General features: G+C 44.2%; 1 protein-coding gene across 1 annotated transcript in view; it reads left to right on the top strand.

Moving 5' to 3' along the window:
• The first annotated feature begins 6,383 nt into the window (after nt 1-6,383).
• The window catches only part of plce1 (phospholipase C, epsilon 1), a 75,638-nt gene continuing 55,237 nt past the window's right edge, over nt 6,384-26,784 (top strand). The window contains exons 1-5 of the mRNA XM_069691697.1: nt 6,384-6,445; nt 17,542-17,677; nt 18,104-18,757; nt 18,915-19,325; nt 19,552-19,761. Coding sequence (XP_069547798.1) covers nt 18,149-18,757; nt 18,915-19,325; nt 19,552-19,761 — 1,230 coding nt within the window. The 5' untranslated portion in view covers nt 6,384-6,445; nt 17,542-17,677; nt 18,104-18,148. The remainder of the gene's footprint in view (nt 6,446-17,541; nt 17,678-18,103; nt 18,758-18,914; nt 19,326-19,551; nt 19,762-26,784) is intronic.

The raw sequence follows: 26,784 nt of genomic DNA, 5'->3' as shown, positions 1-26,784 counted from the left end.
GCACTTCTTGTTTTCACGATTTTTTTCTTTTTTCTTTTTCTTTTGCTTTGTATTTTACTTTTGTTATTTACATGAAAATAATCATCTCTTTGGAGAGTTCAAATCAGAAATACACGGGCCCGGTCCATCCGGGGCTCATCTACGAGCTGGGAATGGGTTCCAACCCGATACGGAACTGTGTACGTTTATGCATGTTGATTCCTTAAGAGTCGACCGGTTGTAAATTACCGTACGCGTTTATTTGCATATAAATGAAAACGCCTCCGAAGGGAATGAGAGGAAGCCGAGGCTGCTTCCCAAAACCCCGTATCCTGCTCCCCCGGAGCCAGCTGACGACTCGGCTTTCCTATTTTCACCTTAAAAAGTATCCAGCATAGAAAAGGACTGAAAGTTGGAAAGAAAACAAAAATCAAATATCCCCCTTTACCCTTTTTCCTTTGACCTGAATGAAATTGCCAAAGAGAGCCGTTTACTGCATCGGGACCATTTACACTACGTCACACAACTTTAAAAAAAAACAACAACAACCCAGAGCATTCAACACTTTAATGCACACGTTTATGACCTACGACATAAGCATTTGTTAAGCAGACAATCCCCAAGTGTTGTTGAGTCACCGTAAATAATATAAAAGCTGAAAATGAAATTCTGAATTCGGCCACTTGGAAACGGAGTCGTCGCCGCGTGATTCTCTCAGGGATCTCTCGTCTGTTTATGGATGGCAACATTAGAATTTCACCTAAATCCACCCCCGGTGGTCTTAACCTCAACGATGTTATTCCTTTATTTTTTTATTTTATTTTTTTCCCATTTTTGCTCAATATTTTTGAAGTGCCTTAAATAGGGAGTTTTAACCTCCAGCTCCCCTTTAACACAGCTGCTCCCTAAACCAGCAACTCGTACTGGGCGGGTCGCTCCGAGATAATTTAGCCTGTTCGCACTAATATAGATCTGACGTCGGGTGCTAACAGCGTTCATAATGATTTTTGCCTCAGACCTTCACCCCCCCCCCCCCCAGACCCCCCACCACCCCCGTCCAAAGGCCACACTAATTTCTTCTTTTTGAACTGAGGCATCAAATTAGCGTCTTTCAACAGTCTTAAAATAATCCTTTCTACGAGGCCCGGGGGGGCGGAGGAAGTGTCAGGAACCCGCCAATACGACTCCACAAATCGGCAGCTGAACAGGCCGCGCGCAAGGGTTGCTCCGAGCGTTGAGATGGGGGGGGGGGGGCATAACGTAACCATCCTCACCGCACGCTGCACATTACTCAAATGAACAGCAGCGAAACGGCTGCGCTTTGTCATCAAACCCGAAAGCTGACGTCGAGGTTTTTAACCCCCCCCCCCCCACCAGGGTATCGTCGTCGTTTTTTTTTTTGCGATCGCCTCAGCGATCCTTGTGCCAAATTCAGGATGTTTGCGGTCACCTCGCGAGCGAACCGGTCAGCGGATGAGTTGTACACCCGTGAGTTCTTCGCTCTTGTTGGGGGCGGTGAGACGGAATTAGATTCTTCTTTTTTTTTGGTTTAGAGAGACTTCAAAAAAAAAAAAAAGTCTTGAAACATAACGGCGTTTCAATATTCCTAAGCAAAAAGATCTCGACGTTGCGCGAAAAGCAATATTGTATTGTATTTTTTTTTCTCCTTTGACCCTAAAAGGTTGCCTCGCGTAGCGCCGTCTTCATGCGGATGCGTTTTTGTTTGCAGGAAACCCCCTCAAAATGCTTTTATTCTGAGGTGCGCGGCTTTCCGGCGCGGCCGCTGTATGGTCCGTGTCTGGAGCTGACGTAATGAACTGATTTTACGCGGCGCGCGGGGAAGGAGGACTCAGACTGGCCGAGATGTTTATTGGATTTTTTTTTAAAAAAATTTTTTATCTCTTGTGGAATTTGCTGTGGTTTGAAATCCATCTCGACCGTGCGCAAATATACAGCGAAATAGAGCATTTTGAGTTCGCCTGGAATTCTATACGATCGCAACGACGTGGATCAGAAAATATGAAATGATTTGCAAATTGCGCAGCTCGCGCTGGGGTCGAATTGTCGGTTAGTGTGATTCCTGAATCGACGAATGCACTGTGACGTTTGGTGGTCATTGTCTACGGTAGAGTAGGAAGTTCAGGTCACTTCTGATGTTGCTTGACTCTGGCCTTGATGTTTATTTCTCCCATTTTTAGTCGAGTCGATTTGAATGCTGGCAGTGTAAGTTCAACACGTCGTATTGCCGTCAAAATAGTTAGGCGAACAGTCTCAGGACCTTTAAGCCTTAGACACCTACTGAAGCTGTTTGTAGGGTTTTTATACCAGGCTTTAATACTTTTTATTTCACCATTTCTATCAAGTGTTTCCTCGGCACACTCTTTAAGATATATGTATTTCTGCATAGTGATGGATTATATTTAGTATATTATAATTTAATAATAAACTCTATATGAATTCATAACCACTGTCTGGAGTTTTGATTTACAACACTTGTGTTTTACTATATTCTCTCCTGAAAGAATTGTGATTTTTTTTTTGATTTTTAAAAAAAAAAATTTATTATTAGGCGGTAAAACTTTTGAAAACAGTTTGTTCTCTCAAAACACTTGATGAATTCATTAATTCATTTAACAGCGCCTCGAAAATAAAGACGAATTGAAGCGGTTCTACAACATTTATTTATTCTGCGTTCAGTTGCGGTACAGTCACCATTTCTATAAAAGCTCTGTTGTCCACACAACATGCACGCTACAAATGTTATAACAATAGGATTTTTTTTTTTTTGGTGTGTGTGTGAGTAGTAATTGTAACTCTACTAAGATCGTTCTTACCAGTGTTTTTTTGTTTTACGTTAGTTGGGACAGAGAAATCTTCATACATATGTAATGAAATTGTTCGGACAGCAGAGGGCAGGATCCACAAAAAATAAGGACGGTCTTGAACGCACCTTCACGTCGTCAGTCGTGTCAAACTTTAGGTGGTTTTCGTTGAGGTGGCATCAGAAGTTGCACTTTTTAAAACATTTTTTTTTTTAATTAGTGTTTCAAATTCGATAACCAAGATGATTTACAGCGTTTCTCATTTGTTGACAGTCAATCGTGTGGGGGGGACGGGGGGACGGACAAATTGCTGCTACTGTATGGTCTCCTCGGGGTCATGATTTACACTGATGTCACACAAGTAATTGTTAACCACGGAGGTAAACACTTGGTGTCATCACAGATGAGGTGTGGCCTCCTTCTCTGCCTGCAGCTTCAGGGTTGCACTCGGCGGGGACAAGTGCTGATGTGTGCTGCTTTCCCCTTTAAAATGACCATTAAAACTAGTACAAATTAACACGTGTAAAATAAGCAGTTCTGACTATTGGCTAGTCCAGCTTTTGTACAGCTAGTGGAAGGAAACATTCAAAAAAACAAAAACAAAAATCGAATGTGGCATCTTAGCAGAAGCCTACTATTACTCGGTGTTTTGCTGCTGTCCTCTCTACCACCACTTGTTTACTTTCTGATTTGTATTCTGGGCTGTTGTCACACCATGAGCTTCGTACCTACGGTCTAAATAGAAGGACTTCTTTCACACGGACTGGAAAATCGAAGCGATAATTTGAAACTAATAAACAGGTGCTCAGATTTCAGAGTGATTTTTTAAAAAGTAGATTAATGTAGAAATAAAACAAGGCTTCTTAACACGTGCTGAACTTACTTTCATCTAGCATAAAAAAAAAAATAATAATAAAAAAATCAATTATGTTCTGCAAGGGTAAGATATCAGAAATTGATAAAGAGATGGAGAGCAGGACAAGTTCTCAGTCAAGTGTCTCTCTTTTGAATCTGCTTTGTCTTCTAACCTGAATTCCTTACACTTTGTTTACATAATAAAGATCCTTTTGCTCGCAGGGGCTGCACTTGACCTCTGGGACAAAGTTTTTTTTTTTTTTTTTTTTATCAGATTTTATGGAGTGGTCAAAATAACACCAAATGCATGCGATTTAATTTCCGCAACATAAAATTTCATGACGGTGCACACTGTGTCGGGCTTGTTGGAAAGGAGACGATGTGACAACGCTATTAGTCATAAACCAGTTTCTCCGCAAGCACATACGTATGAACAAAGTGCATGATAATGCCAGAAACCACGCCCCCCCTCTTCCCCATTTATGTGTGTGTGTGTGTGTGTGTGTGTGTGTGTGTGTGTGTGTGTGTGTGTGTGTGCGCGTGCGTAAGGTTTTCACGCTCCCGTGTGGAGGAGAGTTGGAGGAATAGAAGGGTTGCACATTCCTGGCGGATGGCATAAGACTTCCCATCAGGGGAGCGGGAGGGAATTGGAAAATAAACCCTCATTTTCCAAGTTGAAATAAATGCAGTTATGGGCTGTGAAGTGGAAAAGGGCATCTCTCTCTCTCTCTCTCTCTCTCTCTCTCTCTCTCTCTCTGGCGCGTGCTGTCGCTCTCTCGGGAGCGGGGCGGCGGTGCGTTCACGGGCGGAACAACCTCCATCAAAAAAAAAAAAAAACAAAACAAACAAAAACCTCTCGCACTTACGATAAGAAAAACGAACAAACAGTGGAACAACTTGCTGCATAAACTCGCCTTTAGATGAACACATTACATGACGTAGGCTATTACCAAAAAAAAAAAAACCAACAACAAAAAAGGCCCATGATCCACGATTGAACCCCCCCCCCCCCCCCCCCTCCGGATATCTGGCTGATATGGCTGAGGTGAGACACATCTGGTTCAAAATGATGGGACAGATCCAGACCCGGTCACTGTGTGACATAATGTCTTATTCGAGGGCAATCATAATTTGATATAACTGCGGCAGCTATTTTGTTGTATTCATAATATGAATTATTTTTTTTTGTAATTGGCTCCTTGAGTTAAACTAAATTGGCAGAGTAGGTCTATATAGACAATTTGAGCCTACTTCTGAAGGCTGTAGTAAATTGCTATTAATCCTAAAGCCATCAACGTATAGGACATGCTGCGTAATGTGAATGATTGGCGACGGGGAGAGATTATGGCCAGACATTCCAATGTAGTGACACACACACACACACACACACGCACGCACACGCACACGCACACACACGCACACGCACGCACGCACACACACGCACACACAGTACCACGGAGCTGCAGTTATTGTCCTCCTGTCCACGGGCTCAGTTGGCTACCGGGGGACAGGGCAATGCTGCATTTGGGTGCTGTTGGATATTATGCTTTTAAGCTCAATGCCCGTGGAACAATGTTGTAATTAATTAAAATTGCAATAATCTGAACGCAGTATACAGGCTACAAAAACAATTACTTTAATCTACTTTAAAACTAAAAGGCTGTTTTCACATTCAGCCGCTTAAATGGAAACGTTTTAGCTTACTCCTAGACAAATGTGATTTCTAAGAGGCAGGCACAGGAGCATGATTTTTGACATCACAAATTGTTGGGAAGCCGAGCCTGGTCCGTCTCAACAAGTGTGATGTCGGGAACTTGAAACTTCCAGTGCACACACTGAGGATGGAATTTACAGCGAAGTAGGAGACTTCTTGTGTCCAGCAATTAAAGTGGTGTCAGTTCCTGAACAGATTTGCAATCACTCAATTTACTGGAAAACAATGGGTATGAAGTGAACGCGGGGCTCCGAGGCCTACAAAGCAACTGCACACTTTGCCAGGATGGTAATTCAGCCTTGATCATGCCTAACATAACTCGCTCCTCTCACTGACGAAGATATACAACTAACAGTTTGATAGCATCACGTACGAACATACGTATAAATCAACAGCAGAACTAACCATTTACCAGCTATTGTAGGTAGGGAGTTACTTTATTAATCCCCAAGGGGGCATTTTTTTTCTTCTCTACAGCAGCATTCAGGAAGCAATAAGATAATAATAGAATAATAAAAAAAGCAATAAAATAGCAGTAAAAAAATATAAAATATAAAATGCACAGTATATACAGTAAAGTATCTATATATATTATATACAAACAACCAAGAAACACAGTCAACAGTGTTATTGTTGTGTGATGGATTTTGCCAGAGGTGAGTTCTTGTACAGTCTTATTGCGGTCGGCAGGAAAGACCTCCTGTATCTGTCCTTTGTGACAGCGGAGCCGGAGGAGTCTTTTGGGAGAAAGTGAAAATAAAATCTCAACTGTCCACGAACTTAAAGCTGCTGTTACGGGCCGAGATTCGTTCGTCAGAACTCGCCGTTGCCTAAATTGACTTTGCTCTGCGTCGCGAGTATTCCGAAGAGCATTTGAACGCACCACGGAAGAGAAAGTGGTTTCCCACCGCAGCACGAGCTGCCGCATCAACTGTCTCCACGCGAGTTGTGAAGCCAGTCAAGTCAAATCAAATCAAGTCAAGTCAAGTCAACGAAGAAAAAAAAGCTATCTTTGTGAACTAAACCGTCGTGCGGCGATCCTGTGCATGCAAAGTGGATTTCACAACAGTGGTCGGTAAGTTTGTGTCACAGTATCCTTCTCTCTCAAGTCACCTCGGCGCAAAGCTCAGCCAACTTTTTCAGCAGTTGCGCTTGCACGAGTCGGGAGCGGTTTGTTTGCCAAGTTCCGCGCGGTTTCGGTCGTTTTCCTTCACTCCGGTTTGTCCGGTACTTTTTTTTTTTTTTTTTTTTTGGCGAATGTAGGCTTTAACTCTCTGCTCCAGCCGTCTCCTAACAGGAACAGCAGTCTTAAAACGGGAGCTCGACTTGTTTCTAACGAGTTTGAAGCAACGTAACGCGCTTTGAGATGCACCGCTGAGCGTGAACGCTTCACTATTGTCACAACGACTCGTGTTTATTTACCCCAACACCAAAGGTGAGCTAAGTTGTTTATTTGTTGTTTTTATTTTATTTATTTATTTTTTTGTCAACGCTGCGACCAATCTCATTCACTTGAAAGGTGCGTGCACGCGCGCGTGTTAGTTTTATTTATTTATTTATTTTTTAAAGTTTGACAGAGGAGGTCAGTGTTTACATGGGCAGAGTCCCCCCCCCACCCCCCTCCCCCAAGGGGTCCTTTGGAAATAGTGCCCTTTCACTCTATTGTATGCGCAATGGGACGGTTGCTTTAAAGCAAAGAGACTGATCACTTCCAAATGGGAATGAAAAAGGGATGCACTGCTCCGATTTTTTTTTTGCCTTGTGTTTAAGCAACTTTAAAAACAACAACAACAACAACAACAAAAAAACCACTTTGTCTATGACAGTCTGACACACACAAACAGGATAACAGGCTTATATTTACAGTGCAAAGTGAAAGACAGAAAAGAGAAAAAAAAAGACCATTTGGAGACAATTTACTATAATAAAAACAAACAAAGCTGTTGCAGCAGTTCATTATGGTAAACTCGCACTGTAACAGTAGTTTGTGGTGCTTTTGAACTGCGGCGCATTACGCAGGGAAATGCTTTTGCTACCGAGCCCGGCCTCCTTTGATAGAAATGGGTCGGGCATAATAATAGAACCACATTTCAACAGCACCAAAAACTGCAGCCCCTAAAATGACCACGAAGTAGAACCAACTCCTCTGAACCAGTTTCAACAACAACAACAAAAAATTGAACAGTTGCAATGATTTTTTTTTTTTTTTTTTTTTTTCATGAATCAGTTGGTTGATAGAGAGACAACGATTGAACTTTTGCTCAAATGTTCTGATTGCAGCTTGTTAAATGAGAACACGTTCCGGTTCCCGTAGCCCCTTCGCGAAGAGTAAACCGAATTGCCTTTTGGTTGCGGACCGTCGCCCGGTTAAAACGAGACTTTTTTTTTTTGTGTCTGCGTTTTGGGAAACGAGACGAAACGCGGGCGTGCTTCCGGTCGAGCAGATTTCTGCGTCGGACTGCGTCGCGAGTTTATGCGATATCGTACGTTACGACACGTATGGATTTTGAATTCCTGCGGTACATCTCATCAACCGTGACACCTTTCTCTCTCTCTCTCTCTCTCTCTCGCTTTTGATATCGGGGCTTAAATATTATGCGTTAACAGACGTTGACGTTCCTGCGCTTGAGTTCTATAAATAAACGCGGCTTCACACGGAAAGACCGGAGCTGCTATTTTTCGCCGCTGAAGTTGCGCACCGATGAAAAGTAGAAGTCTCGCGGAGTGATCTCTGAAATATGAGTCGGCACTGAAGTTCAAATCGTCTCCCCCCCTCTCGCCGGTTGCGGCGACGCGTCCCGACGCGACGCGCGCGCTCTCTCGCGCGAATTGGGCGTGTTCAGGTGAACGAACGCTGCGCAACAAAGAACGAAGGAGTTATCGCCGTGACCCAGAAATACAAACACGATCCGACGCGGCAGCAGTGAAACCAGTTTCCCGTCGAGTCAGACCTGTCTCTGGGAGGAACTTGTTTTTGACCCGGCCCGGTCTGAGCAACGAATGGCCACCGGCTGATTAATTGGCCCCGCACCGCCGTTAATACTTTCATTGAAATACTGATTGCAGCTACGGCGTACGCTCTGTTATAAATGCTTGCACGGTGCCCGGCCTAACGCCCCCCCCTCTACCCCCCCCCTCCCCCCCCCCCCCCGCAACCGAATGGGTTCTTGAAGCGGACGAACAAAGAAAACCGATCGCCAGTTGAGGTTTGATTTCACCTCGACGGCGACAGGTATATATTCGACGGTTGCGCTGAAAGCCTCGCGCGGGCCGCGGCTCGCCGCGAACCTCTTACTGGCGCGGTTCGCTTTTGTTACGCCACCGCGGCCCTCTTCAGCCGCCTCCCCTCCCGCCCCCCCTTTTTTTTTTTTTTTTTTTTTTCTGAGTCATCCTTTAGTCCTCCTTTGTCAGCGAGCGCGTGCGCACACGCCCCGCATTCACCAGCGTTCGCCGGCGTGCACGCACTCGGCCGCCGACAAAACACACGCGCGCACGCACGCACACACGCACGCACACAGAGCACCCCTCTCTCTCTCTTTTTTTTCTGTGCAGTTTCCACTGGCGTCTCTCTCTGCCCTGCCCTCTAATCAAAGCCATATGTTCTCCAGATCCCTCGCATGAAAAGTCTGTTCTGTTTGCAGGACTGTTCCCAGTGAAACCAGCCTTCTTACTTGGTTACTGACATGAGGGGGGGGGGAGGGGGGGGGTTATTCAAAATGAGAGGTAACCCGCAAAAGATTGCCGGTCGATGGTTCTTTTGCATTGACTTTCCTTTCTCTTCTGTCGCACTCTGCCCCGTTTGGTGCCACCAGCGTCAACTTGACAATAAATAGGTAACGGGGGTGGGGGGGACGGACGGCGGTCTTGTCTCACTTGGACACCCCCCCCCCCCCCGTGCTCCCCGTGCGTCGGTTCGGTATTTACGAGCTGTTCCGCGGGGGCCGGTTTGAGAAAAATCTTAATAAATGAAAGATATTGCGATCCGCAGCCTCGGACATTACTGACAAGGTTACAGCGTGAAAGATTTGTGTGCGTGTGGGTTTATGTCGCCCTTTTAAAATGAATGAAACCTTATTGTTGAAAAAAAGAGCACATCACGAGAGGTAAACATGTGGCTGATTTCACATAGTAATCGAAGAGACCGTGTCATTTTGGGCGAGTTATGTAACCCAGACTAGACAGAAACTTGACAGTTTGGGGCCCAACCTAAAAGTTTAATAATTGATGGTCAATACATGCCTTTAATCCTCCCAATAGTGGGGAGAGGGGGGGGGGGTGTCATCATGTTTATCTGGTTATGGACAAAGAAGTGCAGTTTTCTGTCCAAGTTTTCTTCACAGAAACGTACTTGCCAGCTGGAGGAGAGCAGTTTTCCATCAGTTCTTACCCACTCGGGCTTTGACTTTTGGCCCGACGTCGGTCGGGTTCGGCCCACCACGTTCGGGCCAAATTAAATGCTTTAAATTTTGTTCACGGTCGAAAAAGGATAAACTTGTTTGTAAAGTTGAAGTGCTTTGTCACATCAGCACATTATTTTCTTTTCTTTTCTTTTGTTTGTAAAACTTGCAACGGAAATGCAACGTATGTGTATTTTTTTTAACCCGCTGTTTTTCTAAGTTTGTCGCCGGTTGAAGAAATCCACAACTGTGTGTGACGGCAGCAACTCTTTTGATAGTGGGATATTGCTGTAGATTATTATTATTATTATTATTATTTTTAATATAAAACGAAATCAGGCGTTAGAAGTGTTGAGACGCGACACTTCTAAACGTCGCGGCTCGGCGTTTCGTCAGATCGAAACGGAAACCAGTTTTATGGCGCCCGTCTTATCGTCTTTAAGCGAGATCAAAGTGTCACCGCCTCCAGTTGTTTGGACCATAATGCAGAAATCCAAACAAGAGACGGATTGTCTATGTTGTGAATTGAAATACTCGCGTGACGTTAGTTTTTTTTATTGGAGGGTTTCCATTTTGTTGTTGTTGTTGTTGTTGTTGTTGTAAGTGACATATTTCTTTCAACTTCCCAGCTCCTCCGATCTTTTTCTCTGTCCGGGTTTTTTGCCCCGCGCGGTAACATTTGTTCGGTTTCTTTTCCACCGAGGAAACTTTGAAGTAATGCGATTCTATTGTAGTCATGTGACGCGTCTTTTCTTCCCCGACGCCCTGGGTTAAAGAGAGAGAGAGAGAGGGGGGACGAGGGGGGGGACGGGGGGGGGAGGGGCTCCTTATTCCACAAGATTGCATTATGACACTGAAGATTTAAAGGGAACTCTGCAGGATTTTCCCCTGCTGGTTGTAGACCAACACGTCGCTGTCCAGCGCAGCTCCACGACACTGATTCACTGAGCGAATATAAGTCACACAGTGAGAACGTCGTACCTCCGCCGTACCTCCCGAAGCTCTTAAAGTCACCAGTACGCGCTTTTTTTTTTTTTTTTTTTTTGTTCAGATAGTTTGCAAAGCGAATGTTGCGCGAATCGGACCGAAGATATCGTTACGCCTGTTTTCATACGGCACTTCGCCGCGGCTTCAATACGCCGTGTTTTCAAAAAGGCGCCGTTTTTAAACGCGAGTGCGTATTTTCCCCACCTCGCCGCATTTACGCGACTCATTCTTTTTTTTTTTTTTTTAACCCAAAGGAGGATGTTCAGATTTGCACGCGAGTCATTTGTCTGCCCTGTACCAAGTTTGCTTCTTTTTTTTTTTCTTTTTTTTTTTACACAGTCTTAACAGTCGCTAGTCTTCCTGGCATCAGCAAAGTTATTTCGCGACGACGGAGATAATCTCCATGAAATCGTCATTTCCGCAGGGTACGCTCGGGTGACGCCAGCAGCGTCACCCTATTGTGCTCACTCCGCCTTTTTTTTCTTTTTTTGGGGGGGGGGATGTGAACTCCCACACAACAACAACAAAAAAAGGGGGATTCTCTCTCTCTCCCTGCCCTGTTTATTGTTATTCTAGTGGAATGTTAAAGATCCCGTGCCAGATTTCAGGGCGAGATATTTAATGGGGTAATTTTGGAGGCTCGTTAGAATTAGTGGCATTTCAGCTCGGTGTGAATGCAGCTCTCGTTTAACATTCATACATTTCCAATGCCATTTACTTCGCCTCGCCGTCTGTCAGTAAGCCTGAAGATAAGCGTGATGTTTTTTTTGTTTTTTGTTGTTGTTTTTTTTACCAGTGACCACATTGTTGTTTTCCACAACACTGATTGGTCTTTTGTTGTTGTTTTTTTTTTACTTTCCTGCGCTCCATTTGAGGCTGGATCTAATCACGTACCGGACTGTGAGTCATCGTTTGGATGAGTTGTGAAATAATCCCTCGTGAATGACCGTTTGAAAAGGGCTTTTATGCGAGAGTGAAAGCCCCCCCTCCCCCCCCCCGTTGAGGAGATAAATGGTGATTTAGGCCAGGGGTTCCAAAACGGTTCCAGTTTGGACACAAACTCGTTTACAAAGAATTGTTAGTCATTTTTGATTTAATAGCCATAAAACAAAGGGTTATCGCACATGAGGGGACTCGGGGGTGTAAATCCATAATTTCAATAAATTGGTGAATGTCCCGAGTTGGCCCACTTTGAAGTGTCGGGTGGAGTTACTGAGCTTCGATCTATCATTTCCCTGATCTGCCTTTTGATCATCAAACACTAGTGTCGAATCACAGATCGGTGCTTTTTGCCTCCTGTCCCACAATCATTATTCAGTATTTCTACCTATGAATCCAAAAGGGCATTGAGTGCATTGGCCTTTCATTACTGAGCCAAGATCATCAAATAGCTTTTTAAACATGATTTTTTTTAATTTTTTTAATTTTTAATAATGCAACTTCATCAACAGCATTACTACTTTTAGTACATAAACCTTTGCGCAATATTGTATGTACGTCAGTCTGTAAATAATCTACTGCGATAAACGAGGGAACAACGGACACGCACTCCCTTAATTCACAAAGAATATCCAGCTCTTTTGTTAACCATCTGATTCTGATTACATCCAGTTTCGTCAGGACTTTCAGAGGTGCTGAGATCATATCCCTTTGCTTTCATCAACATGTGGTACACTTTTATTGCAGCATGAGCAACACTGGATCTTATTTGACAGACCTATACACAGAAGGCAGAAGATATGCAGACAACTGTCTCCCCTGATTATATCGGGCTTTGCGAGGGTGTGGTTGACACCGATGAGTTTTTCTTTGGCTTCGATAAAAGAACACAACATTTCTGTGAGACGTGCCCACGTTCAAACTTTTCCAGTTTTGAAAGAAATCAGTATTTTAAAAAAATTTTTTTTTAGTGTCTTAAGTAACAACCGAGGATTCTGTACGTGCAATAGTTAAAAGTCTCTGCGGTTTGGGCGGCGATCAAATGAGCCCGAAAACACTTGAGAAGGTGTCTTCTCTCAGTCTGGAGATTGGCCTGGACTTGGACATGTAGTTTGAACAATTTATTTATTGTTAATTGAAGAAAGAAATAAGATACAGCATATATTTGAATGTGTTGAAGAGGCCCCGGTCGGGGGATTTAAAAACAATTTTTTTTTTTTATTACTTTTGCAAAGGCTGGGTGTTTTTTTTTTTCAGTGGACTTCTATTTCCCAGACAGACACAAGAGTGTTGTCGGTCCTCTCACTTAACTCTTGGCAAGAAGGCTAATGAACATGCCTTCTAAAATGTCCCGCTTTTGCTTTAACATTAAGGAATTATTATAATTCATCATGCAACCAACATAGTTATCTATTACCTCGTCAAAACAGAAACCATTCACACATATTTCAGGAAATAAAGTAGCTGTGTTTCCCTGCAGGCTTTTCGCGTTGTGCTGGAGCTGTCAGTCAGACGACGGCGAAGTCGAAACGTTAGTGTTCAGGAAAATAGAAGCCGCAGATGTAATTGGCTGCTGAACTTGGAGTGGAAGGTCCGTCCCTCACCTCATTTGGTTGCTCCCCTCGCCCTGTCTCGCTCAAACACGCTTGTCTTTCTGTGTCCCTGTCTCTCACTCTCGCGAGTGACGGGACAGAGAGCAGGAATCCTGAAGAACTTGGGAAAAACTGAAGAACTACATTGAAAACACTTTTTTTCTTTTCTTTTTTTTTTAGAGGCATGTACCCACATTAAATGTAAGTATTATGAGAACATGACATCCGAATACTTTGAATGTTTTATTTGAGGAATTCTGTCGGAAGAGAAGCTCGGTGTAGTTATCATAACACCATGCGTTGGACAATATTGTGTAGAATGCAGCAAGTGAAGTCGAAGTGATTGAGTGTTTTCTTGGTCAGTGCACTTGTGTGACCTGTTTTCCTGTGTGTGTGTGTGTGTGTGTGTGTGTGTGTGTGTGTGTGTGTGTGTGTGTGTGTGTGTGTGGGTGGGTGGATGTGTCTCTCTGTCTGTGTTTTTAGCCCCAGGCTGAGATTTAGCCTGGAAGATCTATTTGCTTTCCCAGCCAAGGCCACAGTTCAACTGATTATAAGAGCTTCTTTGAACAGTGTTGTGTGTGTGTGTGTGTGTGTGTGTGTGTGTGTGTGTGTGTGTGTGTGTGTGTGTGTGTGTGTGTGTGCGTGCGTGCGTGCGCGCGCGCGCGCGCGCGCGTGTGTGCGTGTGTTGTCTTTTAGATTAGCTATCTGCAGATATTTAATCATTCCTATTACTGGAAGCGTCTGATGTGTTGTTTTTGTTTTGTTTTGTTTTTTTATAATCACTTTAAGATAATCACATCTTTTATTACCATTTCATTGGCTTTTTCTGTGATCATAAGAATTAAAGGCGGCCGTGAGGACAGACACGAAATTAATAATTACATCAAACCTTCACGCACCCGTGTATCCGTGTTCAGTAGCCAGCGTGTGGAAATGCTACCCCCGTTGCTAATTTCAGAGAGATTTTAAATTAGCTTGGTGGCAAGCGCAGCTGTCCGTCACGCCCCTCAGCACATCGCTTCAGGATTTAAAGCTACAGCATGCGACCTCTCGCCCAGAAGGGCCCTCAACGTTATCCTAGTTCGGCCCCCGCTGACCCTTAATGGGGACAGGTTCACGGCCTGACGTGTGTCACGGTTCACGTCCTTAAAGGACACCGGCCTCGATGAGGATGAACACAAGACGGTTTCCATTTAGAAAATTGAGGCTTTACATGATTCCGACTCGGCCTCGTCGACTGCACATTCAATCCCTCTCCCCCTTTTTAATTATAGTCGTTGCCGTGGCTTTGCCTCTGCTCTCGGTGTTAATCTGACTCTCGCTACGACACCAAAGCTCAATGGCAGGTGCCCATAAAAATGACCCGCGCCGATCGGGGAAGACGAGCACGTACGTACCGGCTTTCAGAGACGCGGAGTTCATCATGTTATAAGTGAAGCTGTCCCCATTTTATTACTCGACGCCAAAAGGTCGAAGTGTCGTGCACGGCGGGTCCGTGGGAGAGATGGACTGTCGCGTACCTTTTTTCGCCAACTTTTGAGATAACTGGTTGGACCTGCCGGTTTACCTTTACACACGCTGGTGAGATTCTAGTCGTCGTGCATCCGAGTGGCGCTCCCTCCGTCGTGAAGAGCACGGCTGCAGCAAAACGTTAAGTCTTAACTTTCTGATAAAGCAAATGGACATGATTTTGATTGGCTTTACCGCAGCTTCTACCGACCACCATTATAAAAAGAGAGAAAAAAAGAAAATGTAGATGAAAATGTTCCTTATCATATCAACATGTCAGTAGATTACATGTCATGAAGTGTTTTCTGCTCAGTCAACCGGTGGAGCTCCAGGCAAGCAGCTGCCGTGTGTTGTAGTTTCTGTTTGTACATTGTGCAACTGACACAATGAAATCTATTATTTACTTGTTTCATTATTTTTGCATAATTATACTGCGTGTTTTCCTTTTCGATGTTTTTTTTGTTTGTTTTGTTTTGACATTCGTTATATTCCAGTAAACAAAGACAGGGTAAGAAGATATAAACGTTGTTGATAGTTTGGAGGAAACGCTAATCATTTTTCAAATTTGATTTTTTTTTTATGAGAGCTTATTTTGACGTTAAAGATAAATATCGTTTAAATCCCATGATCACTAAGCTTATCATCTTTTACATCCTCAAATTATTTTAGGTGAAGCAACAAAACCAATTTATGCAGTTTTCACGCCACTTTTTTTGTTTGTTGTTGCAGTTTTGATGTTGCAAAAATTGTCAAGCATGATGTGATAATTTTGATTAAAATTTAGTCAAAGGGGAACCTATTCTCCATCAGGTGGTTTTGTATACGTTTCATGCAAAATGAGAATTTATATTACAAAGATTATTGAAGCCCATTTTTAATAGAAAAAAAAAAGGAATGTAACCATTCTCTCTGGTTCTTATTAGTTTCTAGGAAATTATAAATGTTGGCGTATCTCCTGTTTAATAATAAAGGACTGGTGTATTCTTTATCCTTTTCCTGGGCAGCACTGGTAAAACAAAGCCTGCAGCCTGCAGTCTAGTGCTGGATTCAATTGATTAACAGCTCCATTACGTGTTAACCTGTGTTCTGACAAAAGAAAAAAAAAAAAAAAAAAAACATGAATTAAGCAGATTTATCTCTAAATGTGCCACCATCAAATGTTGTCTTATCTCGACCTATCAAATCACTCTCATCAAAAAAAAAAAAGACAGCTGAGCTGCAAAGAAGGGCAACATGATTGACAGTTCGGCGTCACTGCTCGTTTATGAATGGAGCATTTGTCCGTTTCATCCCTTTGGTTGAAGTCCTGTCTGTGTGAATGTAGCACCGATCCTTGAAAAGAATCTGCAGACATCCAGCAAGACACCTCGGTGTGTGTGTGTGTGTGTGTGTGTGTGTGTGTGTGTGTGTGTGTGTGTGTGTGCGCGCGCGCGCGCGCGCGCACAGGTGCGCACACATGTTTGTTTATTTCTCTCTCTCTCCCTCCCTCCCACAAATGCACAAACACACGTGCGCTAAATGTCTAGCGGGTCCTCCATCTCTGGGTCGGTCCCATATTCCGACTGTGGCCGACACATTTTGGCAGGAAATGAAGCGCTGTGGTCACTTTAATTATAAGGTTTCGGGCTTGAGTTCTCATCGTGGGCCACAAATGACGATACCAGAACCACACAATTAGTATGCTTGCATGTTGTGGGTGAGTGTGTCTGTTAAGGATGTATTTCATACTAACCACGGTGCAGAAGTATTCAGCTCTGATTTACTTGATTACCACGGTGCTGGATTCATGTCGACTGTAAAAGTGAAATCAATATTTTTCTTTCTGCGGCATTGAAGAGACATCACTCCCTATTGGTTATAGAACCCGGTGTGATAAATGCCAGGCACGAAATGGACTTTTCAGTTTCACTGGCGCAGCTCTCGGTATCATGGATGTAGATCAGTCAGTTGTTTTTCTTTTCCAGCTCCTAGCAGTCTGCTGAGTTTGCATAATGGCTTCTTTTAAACAGTATGTGCTTTGACTTAAAGGCAACAGTGTTGTATTTCAAGACTGCTGGACAATATCAATATAAAAGTGCCAGCAAGTAGAAAGCGTGATGATTAAAAACAGCCAGTTGGCGTGTTTGGAGGATTAGGGCAGTTTTATCTCGCTCTATTTTAATGATGTCAGATAACTGTGGGATACGTAGAGTTTATTTCCTCCCTTCAGGTTCTCCTCTGGAGTTAATCCACAGTATTCTCTAAAACACAACATTAGGTCAAATAACTAAAACAAACCTCAGAATAGTAACCGTCTAACCAAATTCATTTATTAACTATGGACAGAACAGCAAGTCTTGCAGCTCATGCATGATAATGGATAAATCAAAATGTACTATTTTTTATTCCCGTTATAATTCCAATTACCCCAGTGGTTGTGATGAATGAGTCCTGTTCCTCTTTTCTGTCACAATGGCTCACTCTCTTTGCAGTGATTTAGTTGAATAGTTCTTGATACAAAATCTAATGTCATGAAAGAAGACAGCCCAGAAGGAAATCAAATAAAGTTGGAATAATATAAATAAGTGTAAAATGTGTTTTTTGTAACTTGCTTCTCATATGTTTTTATTTTGTTTGACTCCATGCCTCTTTTTACATGTATTTATTCGTCCCGAGCTTCCGAGCTGTCTGACCTCATCCACTTTGAAAATATTTAAAGTTTAAAATTGTAAATAATAATTGGTGTGTTTGTGTTCTTTCTTTCCCAGGGCCTGCAAGGGGATAGCTATGCCACAGATACAAGTCCGGGTTAAGAAAGAACTAGCGCACACGGGGACAGCCATGGCCTTGTAAGCTGTGACTGTGACTATCAAGGAAATTCCTCAGTCCTCCAGGGTCACCTCGGTGGGTTCTCTATCTGCTGGTTTGTACAGCTGCACAACTTCTGTTTCCACAACCCACACACACTCACACACACAGAGCACACTCTGTATGGATGTGGTGTCTTAGTCACTGAAGAGGTCACTGGAAGCTGCTGAAGTTGTTATTCGTCTCAACACAGACCAATACCCGTGCTGGCACACCAGAACGTCTGATCTGATCTTCACGTTTTGACGCTTTTTGTCCGAAACGGTTATTTATATAGTGAAAAAAACAAAAAACAAAAAAAATCAATTGATATCTTCAATTTTCCACCCTACTAACCCGCTGACTCACCCTCCCTCTTGTGACAGTACAACCAGTTTTAGACCAAAACGACGAAAGCCGAACGTTGCATTTCTGCTAAATCCTGTAAACAACAGTCACTTTTTTTTTTTCTTCCTTTCAAAGCTGCAGCGAGACAAAGGACAAAGCGAGGTGCCACAGGGAGACGGGATGGCCACTGAAGAAAATCAGACACAGACTGGGCCTGCAGTTCTGGCTCAGCATGTCCCACCTCCATCCACCGGGAGCAGAACCAGCAGAGAAGCCAAACATGCAAATAACAGCCAGGAAGCATGGAAAGCCTCGGAGCAACTGCGCCTTTCAAAACACCGCAGCAGCCCTTCCCTCCTCTTGTATGGGAAGTCGTCGTGTAACAGTGGGAAAGGGACGATTTTGGACGCAGAATACCAGTACTTTGATGGCAGCTCAAGGGTTTTAAGTGACGACCAGAAACTTTATCCAGAGCTGTCGACTGGCAGGAACGGCGAAGGAATAACCCCGGTTAGAGGGGGACCTCTGGGCTCGCCGGACGCCACTAGAGAGAGTGTGGACACGGGCAGAAACAAAACTGGCAGCACCCGCTGCTCGTGTACCCCGTCGAGCCCTCACACGACTCCAAACAGCCATTGTTGCCACAGCTCCAGCTTCGGCCCTGGTCCCCGTCCTCGATTCAGCTCCAGCCCTGATGCCAGTCCTCGCCCCAGGTCCAGCCCCTCTTGTCCCAACAAGAGACACATCCGCCGTGGCAGCCTGCCTGTGTCCATGCTGCCTTTCCACAAGGTAATAATCGAAGATTGTGCTTGCGGACAAATATCACAACTTCTACACTGTAAATTGGGTGTTTTACCCCAGTCAGGTAGCTCATTTGACACTTGTAATTTAGCTTCGTGGAAACGTTGTTAAATATATTTTATTCTGACACGTTTTGTGCTTCCAGACATCACCGGGCCTCTCGTCTCGGGGCAGTCCCGCGAGTGAACCGAGCTCTTTGGTGTCATCTCCCTGTAGTTCCCCCTGCCCCAACCACCGCCACCTTCACCAAAATGGACACATCCACCGGCACCACCTTAAAGATGGATACTCCAGTTTAGAGAGGCTCAACAGAAAGCCTCGAGTGAACAAAAACTCCCTGGAAAAACTATTCCTACAACGGGTATCACTTGAAACTATGACAACAACCCTGGGGCACGATGAAAGGTCCTCTTCAGGGGGGACCAGGAACTGCAACAGGGGCAGCAGCAGCGATGAGGGGGACGGAGACGTCCTCTTGGATAACACGGAGTTCGTTAGGAACCGTAAAGAGCGTTCCACTGTCCTGGTGAGGAGGTTCTACAAGAACAATCAGAAGGTATTTACAGACTGGATTCTATTTCTGTTGAGTCCTCGGCATGAAATTCCGTTGACATCTTGAACATGTTTATTTTTGGGGGTATTTTGTGTGTGTACTTATTTCTGTTTGTGGTTTTGGTAACAATCTTAATTGTCCTCTTTACTGACAGTATACTTCAAAAATAATAAGAAATACTGAAATAATTTCCTTTTATTTTTTTAAAAATGTTTTTCTTTCCAATAAGGTGACCAAGTCTGTCTGCACTGGAACCAGAGCGATAGTCAGGACTCTGCCGTCGGGATGCATCTCGGAGGATGTCTGGGGGGTTGTTGTCTATCACAGATTCTGGCTTCCCAACAAGAAGGATATATTGCCAATCTTAGTGCGTGGTTTGGGAGAAGAATTCAGATGCTGCCGGGGGATGCTACGCTTTGTTGGAGTTAAGCTACAGCAGGTAGGAGAATTAATCCACACAGTCTTTGCGTATATATTTAAGAGAAACTTTTCAATTTAGAGGGATAAAAGAAACATTCTAGACTCAAATGTGCTGTAAAATTGGCTGATAAATTCACATCAGGACACCACTGCCGAGGGTTTTTTCCTGTTCTGGGTAGCTTATCTTTCACATCTAAGCCACTGGTAATACGCTCCCATTAACAGAGAACTGTAGCAGGATTGCAAATAAGTTTGCGGTATGAATCTGTACAATAGAACGTGTTTTCCATAATTGTCCTAAGAAGAGGGTTAATAGAGTGCTTTTTGACGAGTTCAGGAAATATGCTTGAACAGTTGGAACTATTCCGTCTCCATCAGGGATGCATGATCTACCGGTGGCTAATATATAATTGGCCCATAATTTCATGGCTCCTCCTTGTTGTTGGCTGTCAATCATCACCCAGTTCATCCAATAACTTGGAAATGTCATCGCTGGACGAACGACATGTCTGAATAGTTTATCCCTCTGTCATCTCGGAAGCGTTTCCACGGGTGTAAAACCACGTTCTCCGCGTATTCTTTGGTTTCTCCTTCTCACCACAATAAGAGCAGCCGTCTCTCCAGGGCGCGACATTTTTCTATTTGCGTTTCCCCTCCCAGCATTTTACACCTTCGAGTCAGCTTGGACATTTGTGACGGGGAGTTCACGCGCAACCCTCCAGTAAATCAGTGCCCTTAGAGGTCCACTCAAAACCCATTTGTGAGTGGTGATTTTAAGCCTCTCTGTCCCGGGCTGATCAGCTCCTCACACACAGGGCAGAGGATACACAGTAACGCTACCGTACATCTTTACTCAAGTCGACCACGTGTTGTTCTGAGTGCGATATAAACCTGCAGAAATCGGTCCGTCGGGGGGGGGGGGGGGGCTCCCACAACCATCTCGGTGCATCGCGAAATCCTCGCGCCATTGTGTTTGTACGGGATTTACAATTTGAAGCTCTTTTCTCTGCCGCGAGAAAGAAAAAAAAAAAAAGTCGTTCTTCATAGAGGCAGCGGCGCAAGAGTATTTATGACTCGATTGATTCTTGGTTCAGTTGAGAAAAATTGTTCTTGGCTTTTGTTTTCCTCTGTTTGGATTGAAATGTTATCCCTGTAATGCACGGAAGATGAATAATTTGTTCAAGGAATATGTTAATAGACCAACACGCACACGCACACACACACACACACACACACACACACACACACACACACACACACACACACACACACACACACACACACACACACACACACACACACACACACACACACACACACACACACACACACACAGGCTCTTTGTTCGGGGAAGGCCCCTGCTGCGGAAAAATGATTTATTCTCTGTTAGCTCTGCTCCCCATATTACTGACAGACTTAATGACTGAGCCTTCTGTGCGTGTCTGTGTGTGTGTGTGTGTGTGTGTGTGTGTGTGTGTGCGCGTGCGCGCACAGCAGAGTTGGCATCGGCATTGAAGTTACGGCCATGGAAATTGTGGAGAGGATGAATGAGCAGGACAGAGTGAGAACGTTAGAGAGAGGAAAAGAGACAAAAGTTAAACAAGGACGTCGCCGTTTTATTATCAGGTTTCCAAGCGGGTGGATGTTTTACCAAGAAGGAAGCCTCTCAAAGGAGCCGTTCAATTTCAGCAGCCGTGGCAGCCACAAGCGAGAGAGTGTACATTTTATCCCTACCTTTCAATAAGATGTAATAAGTTATGCTTTTCAGTCCTGGAGGTGCAAACTTTATGCTGCACGACGCTGAACCGGCAGCATCATGCAGGATGCTCTCCTGTTGTTTTTCGTTATCTTATCCCTCGTCTTCCTGTAAAATCTCAAAGCACACGGAGACTGAAGCCCGCTGCCTTGAAGACACACGGCAACAACTGAATTCCACAGCAATGAGTTTATTATATCCAGTGCCGAAGAGCATACTCTACTTCTGTTTGACTTGTCTTCTTTGTGTAAGTGGGGCTGTGTAGCATCCTTTCTATTCAATTTAAAATGGGCAGTATTTACTGATTTATTTGCAAACTATTCGTGAACACTTTAGGAGGGGGAAAAAAAAAAGAGCGAGAGCCGGACTTTGGTAATCGCACACAAAAAAACAACGGCTTTCACAAAAGTCAATTCAAATCAGGTCCTCACAGGTATTGAAAATACAAGAGCGTCTGTGTGGGCACATGAGCGCGCATGCGACTGCATTTTTTTTTTTTTTTTTTTTTTTTTAAGTATTATCGTTCAATGACAGGATTCCAACATGCGTGTGCATAACATGGATGGATATGTACTTGTCCTTTTTTTTTTGGTATGAGTTCATGCCACAACAGAGCCAAGCACCGTCTAAAGTTTCTCACGTGTGGGGGGGGGGGGGGGGGGCGAACACTGATGCCATAAAAACACACATACTCGCGCTGGTGTGCATGCTGCAGTGAGGCTCCTGACTTCTGCCAAAGTGTTTTTATGACTCCTTTGCGGTGGTAGAAATGCGGGCCGAGTTAAGTCCGGGGAGAGCTGCTTTAATAATGAGCCTATTGAAAATGGGGGAGTTGCCAGAACTTCCCTTGTCAAAACACCATCTAAAGCTCCTCCAGCAAAGGGGTCACCAGAGAAACTCTGACAACAACGAGTAGCAGTGAATAAGTAGAGCTGCAGCAGAGTTGTCATCAGGATGATAAAGAGGGGAGTAGCCCCGTCCCATCGCAGACAAATAGGAGTTACGCAGGCAAAAAAGATATAGTTGTAAAGAAATCTAATCCTTCCAATTGTCTGTACAATCCTTTCTTTCTTTTTTTAAAAAAAATTTTATTTATCAAACACAAAAAAAAACAGAACAGTCGAGTCAAAATGTTGGACACGTTTAAACCAAAGAAGGACAGCGTGTTGCTTTAATGCCGAACCAACTGCCCACAAATATTATAAATGATCGCGTCGTTTATCACACGACAGATTTGTGGATGGGAAACGTGCAAACATTGTTTTTACGCGCACGGTCGCGCTTTCTGCTCCGCCGACCCCCTTTGCATGCGGCATCAAAGGACTGACTCGGCAGTAATCGTGATGAGGAGTTTTTCTGGAGCTATCCTGTAGCCTTGTGTGTTTATTGGTACAATTAATGAAGCGGGCCAAAGAACACAGGATTCTCTGAAGGAGGGATTGGAGCAGGGCAACGGCGATGGAGAGAGACCCAGGGTAAAGGAGGGGCGACACGCTAGGAAGAGAAAATGAGATTTTAACAGTGGAAAAAGAAGAAAATTGAGCATGGAAGAAAAGTGAGAAACATGTTGGTGTGGGGGGAGGGTGGGAGCAGGGGAGGGGGCTTTTTGAGAGAGAAAAGGGAGACGGAGGAGAGGAAGCAAAGAGAAATTTTAGACCAAGACGAAGCCATGAACTTGAAGGTTTTGCATACGTTTTTGCGCAGTTTGCTGATGGTCCATGAAACATGATCCATGAAACATGATCCATGATCCATGAAACATGATCCATGAAACATGAAACATGATCCATGAAACATGAGAAACATGATCCATGAAACATGATCCATGAAACATGATCCATGATCCAACATGAAACATGAAACATGAAACATGATCCATGATCCATGAAACATGAAACATGAAACATGATCCATGAAACATGAAACATGATCCATGATGATCCATGAAACATGAAACATGAAACATGATCCATGAAACATGAGCCATGAAACATGATCCATGAATGATCCATGAAACATGATCCATGAAACATGATCCGTAGTCCATAGTCCATAGTCCATGGTCCATGATCCATGATCCATGATCATGATGATGCGTGCGTTTGCTTTTAGAGTTTGCTTCCGTTCTGCTGGCAGCAACTACAAAAACTGTGGCTCAAATCCTCCTGAATACAGGCTCCACGAGTGTTTCAAAATATTTGAAATCTTGTACAATAATTTTTCTGGACAGCACAGAAGTTTCAGGGCAAATGGCAGAAAACAAACATGTCTACGAGGGACTGCTGTCGTCTTATTTGCTTCCATGTTCCTTGCTGGAATAGCTGGATAAAATCAGAGCACACAATACGTAATGTGTCACAGAGGTCCTGATGTGGGTTTAGCAAACAGAGATGCATAAATAATACATGATTATAAATTGCCAGCGTTCCTGTTAAACTGTATTGCTGCTCTCCATACGCTAAACAATGTACCCACAGTGTTTTTATTTTTTGTGCCACTCAGTCTCAGGGAAGTTTAACACAGAATAGGGAAGTGTTTCATTATGTTATGCAGGTTAAACAGTTAAACACTTCCACACACACACACACACACACACACACACACACACACACACACACACACACACACACACACACACACACACACACACACACACACCTGGCGTCGGGACCAAACAGCCTCTGAAGCCAGAAGCATTTTATTGTTTGCCTTTGTGGAGTCGACCAATTAGACCCCTGCTGAGTCCTTTTCATTCAGCTCGAAGTGATGTCAGGCGAAGTGGTAAGTGACCATTTAAAGAGTTTACCGTAAGGAGTTGCGCTCGAGTGGGAATGAGGCGGTGAGTTGCGTGCTTTTAAATATATATCTTCTCAACATTTCGGAGGACGCAAGTAGGTTTTTGGGACAGGAATACATTTTTCTCTCTGGGGATGTTCCGGGCTTTCCCGTTTTCCTCGGTGCGTCTTGTCATAAGAAGACTAACAGCCAGAATGTTGCCAGGTCACATCCAGGAATATCTGATGTGGGGAAGTCAGTGAAAAAGATCTTCTCCGGTTATACCAACAAATCAAGAGCCACAACCATCTGACAGCTACACAGCCAAGAGAAGCCGGTTTGTGCCGTTCTCCAGCCGCTCACATTAAGTTTCCCAGTTTTTGCGAGCGCACGTTTGTCTCCTCGCAAACGGTATTCTGCTGCTGTGGTGCGCCATGTTCCACTCAACGGGGACGCATTGCGACATTTTCCACCGAACGCGAGTCGGTCGCGCCGCGATTTTGTTTTCCGTCCTCTGCACGGCTTTAGGGACGCGGAGCGTCGAGACGCTTCTGGGATCTCTGACGGGATGGAATATGTCGCAGACGGAACTGCTGGAAAATAGCTTGTAGTGCGTCTTTGAATTCTCCCATTCGTTGTACGCACTTTGAAATGTACTTAATTAACAAAATATACATAAAAAGGCTTCTTCTTCTCCTTCTTCTTCTTCTTTTTTAAGAAAAAAAAGAAAAGAAAAAAGAAGTAGTTTACTTTGATTCAGGCAACAATCTTGAATTAGTACGTCACTTCCTGTCTGTGGATTGATGGATGAAGAAAGGGAGTGCTTATCAGCTCTTAACAAAACTTCTCTCTCTCTCTCACACACACACACACACACACACACACACACACACACACACACACACACACACACACACACACACACACACACACACACACACACACACACACACACACACACATTTAACTCTCTGACTCATTCTGACAAGTGGTAGCTTTGCTGTTGTTGATAATAAGAACCAGACACACACACACACACACACACACACACACACACACACACACACACACACACACACACACACACACACACACACACACACACACACACACACACACACACACACACGCACACACACCCATTTCACTTTCAATTATTTGTCCTTTCAGTTTAAAAAGTTAAGTACAACTCTTGAACTGCTTTTCGTGTTTAAGTGTCAAAGATCGCTCTCAGCACTCTGGATATTGAAGAAGGTGGTTAGTTAAATGTTGTTTTTACTACAAGCTGAATCTCAGATTGCCTCTTCAGTCAGTTGTCACAGATCACAGGCTGTCGAAATATCATGGAGGTACATTTTCAGCTTTTAATAACGATTGAATTAATTACAATCTTCTGGAACAAATTGAAACAAATGTGATAACTGTCCACAAGGATCTGGCTCATGTCAGGATGACTTGTAGTGCTACATTACAGTGCTGATTCATTGCGTCTGTAGTTCAGGGCTCGCTGGGGATATTTCTGGTGAGCAATTATGAACCGAGTTGTCCCAAACAATAATATTAAGAAAAAAAAAAAAAAAAAAAAACAGCCTTTGGCATATGGAAATTCTTGTTAAACTTCTACTTGTTTGTTCTCGTGAACGCTATGTTCCCGCGAGCTATTTGCGAGTTAAATATCCACGTCAAAGACAAGTTATTTAAGAGCGCAGGTAATAACACTTGTAAACAGATCCTCACCTAGGTTACCCACTACCGCTCCTTTGGAAGGTCGGGTTCCCAGGCACCATGTCCAGCAAATATCCGGTTTTAAAGCATCCAATCAAATCCAGACGTCGTTACGAGGTGAGGTCGCATTGATTGGTTTTCCAGGTAATTGCTTCAGCGAATAAGACCCGGCTCGTTTCATTGCCGGGCTCGTCAGCGAGTCGGCGTCGATTTTCGCGTCGGCGTTTTTTTTTTTCAGCGTACGTTTGCACCGGACGAGAGGTCGCGCATGAAATCACGGGCCGTTCCTTGTTCCTTCCGTCGAGCGGACGTGAGAGTCGGTGGTTTACAGCGCGAGACGGCGATTCCCCGCGCGCAAACACGCGGACGCGGCCGACGCTCAACAAATCGCCACGAGGGTTACCGAAGAGGAGGCCGACGCGACCGAAGCTATAATTACAATCACAGATTGAGCTCCCTGACATGTAGCGATTGTCTTTTTGTTGTTGTTGTTTTTTGACCTCTTTCAGTCGGTACATCCCATACATACAATACATCTGTTGAATTCCCGATGTTCGGGGGGGATGGGGGGGGGGCTTTCGAGCGGTCGCTCGTTGAAACGGAGGACTCGGTAACGCACCGAGGAAAAACACTTTGGACGGCGGAGGGTGAAAGAAAAACAGAAATCTACAGGAGATGACGCTGGGCTGCGGAAGTCGGCTCAGCGCGGCGCCGACATGTTTTACAAGGCGAACGGGAGTTTTGAAACATTGCGGCCCGCCAGTAACCGCAGGACACCTGCGGTTA

Source organism: Brachyistius frenatus, unplaced genomic scaffold (assembly GCF_029030835.1).
Source record: "Brachyistius frenatus isolate BFR_SWC_R1_liver_20210118 unplaced genomic scaffold, ASM2903083v1 Contig_11, whole genome shotgun sequence".
Classification (NCBI taxonomy): domain Eukaryota; kingdom Metazoa; phylum Chordata; class Actinopteri; family Embiotocidae; genus Brachyistius; species Brachyistius frenatus.
The sequence above is the reverse complement of the archived record's forward strand: the minus strand, read 5'-3'. Positions and strand labels throughout refer to the sequence as shown.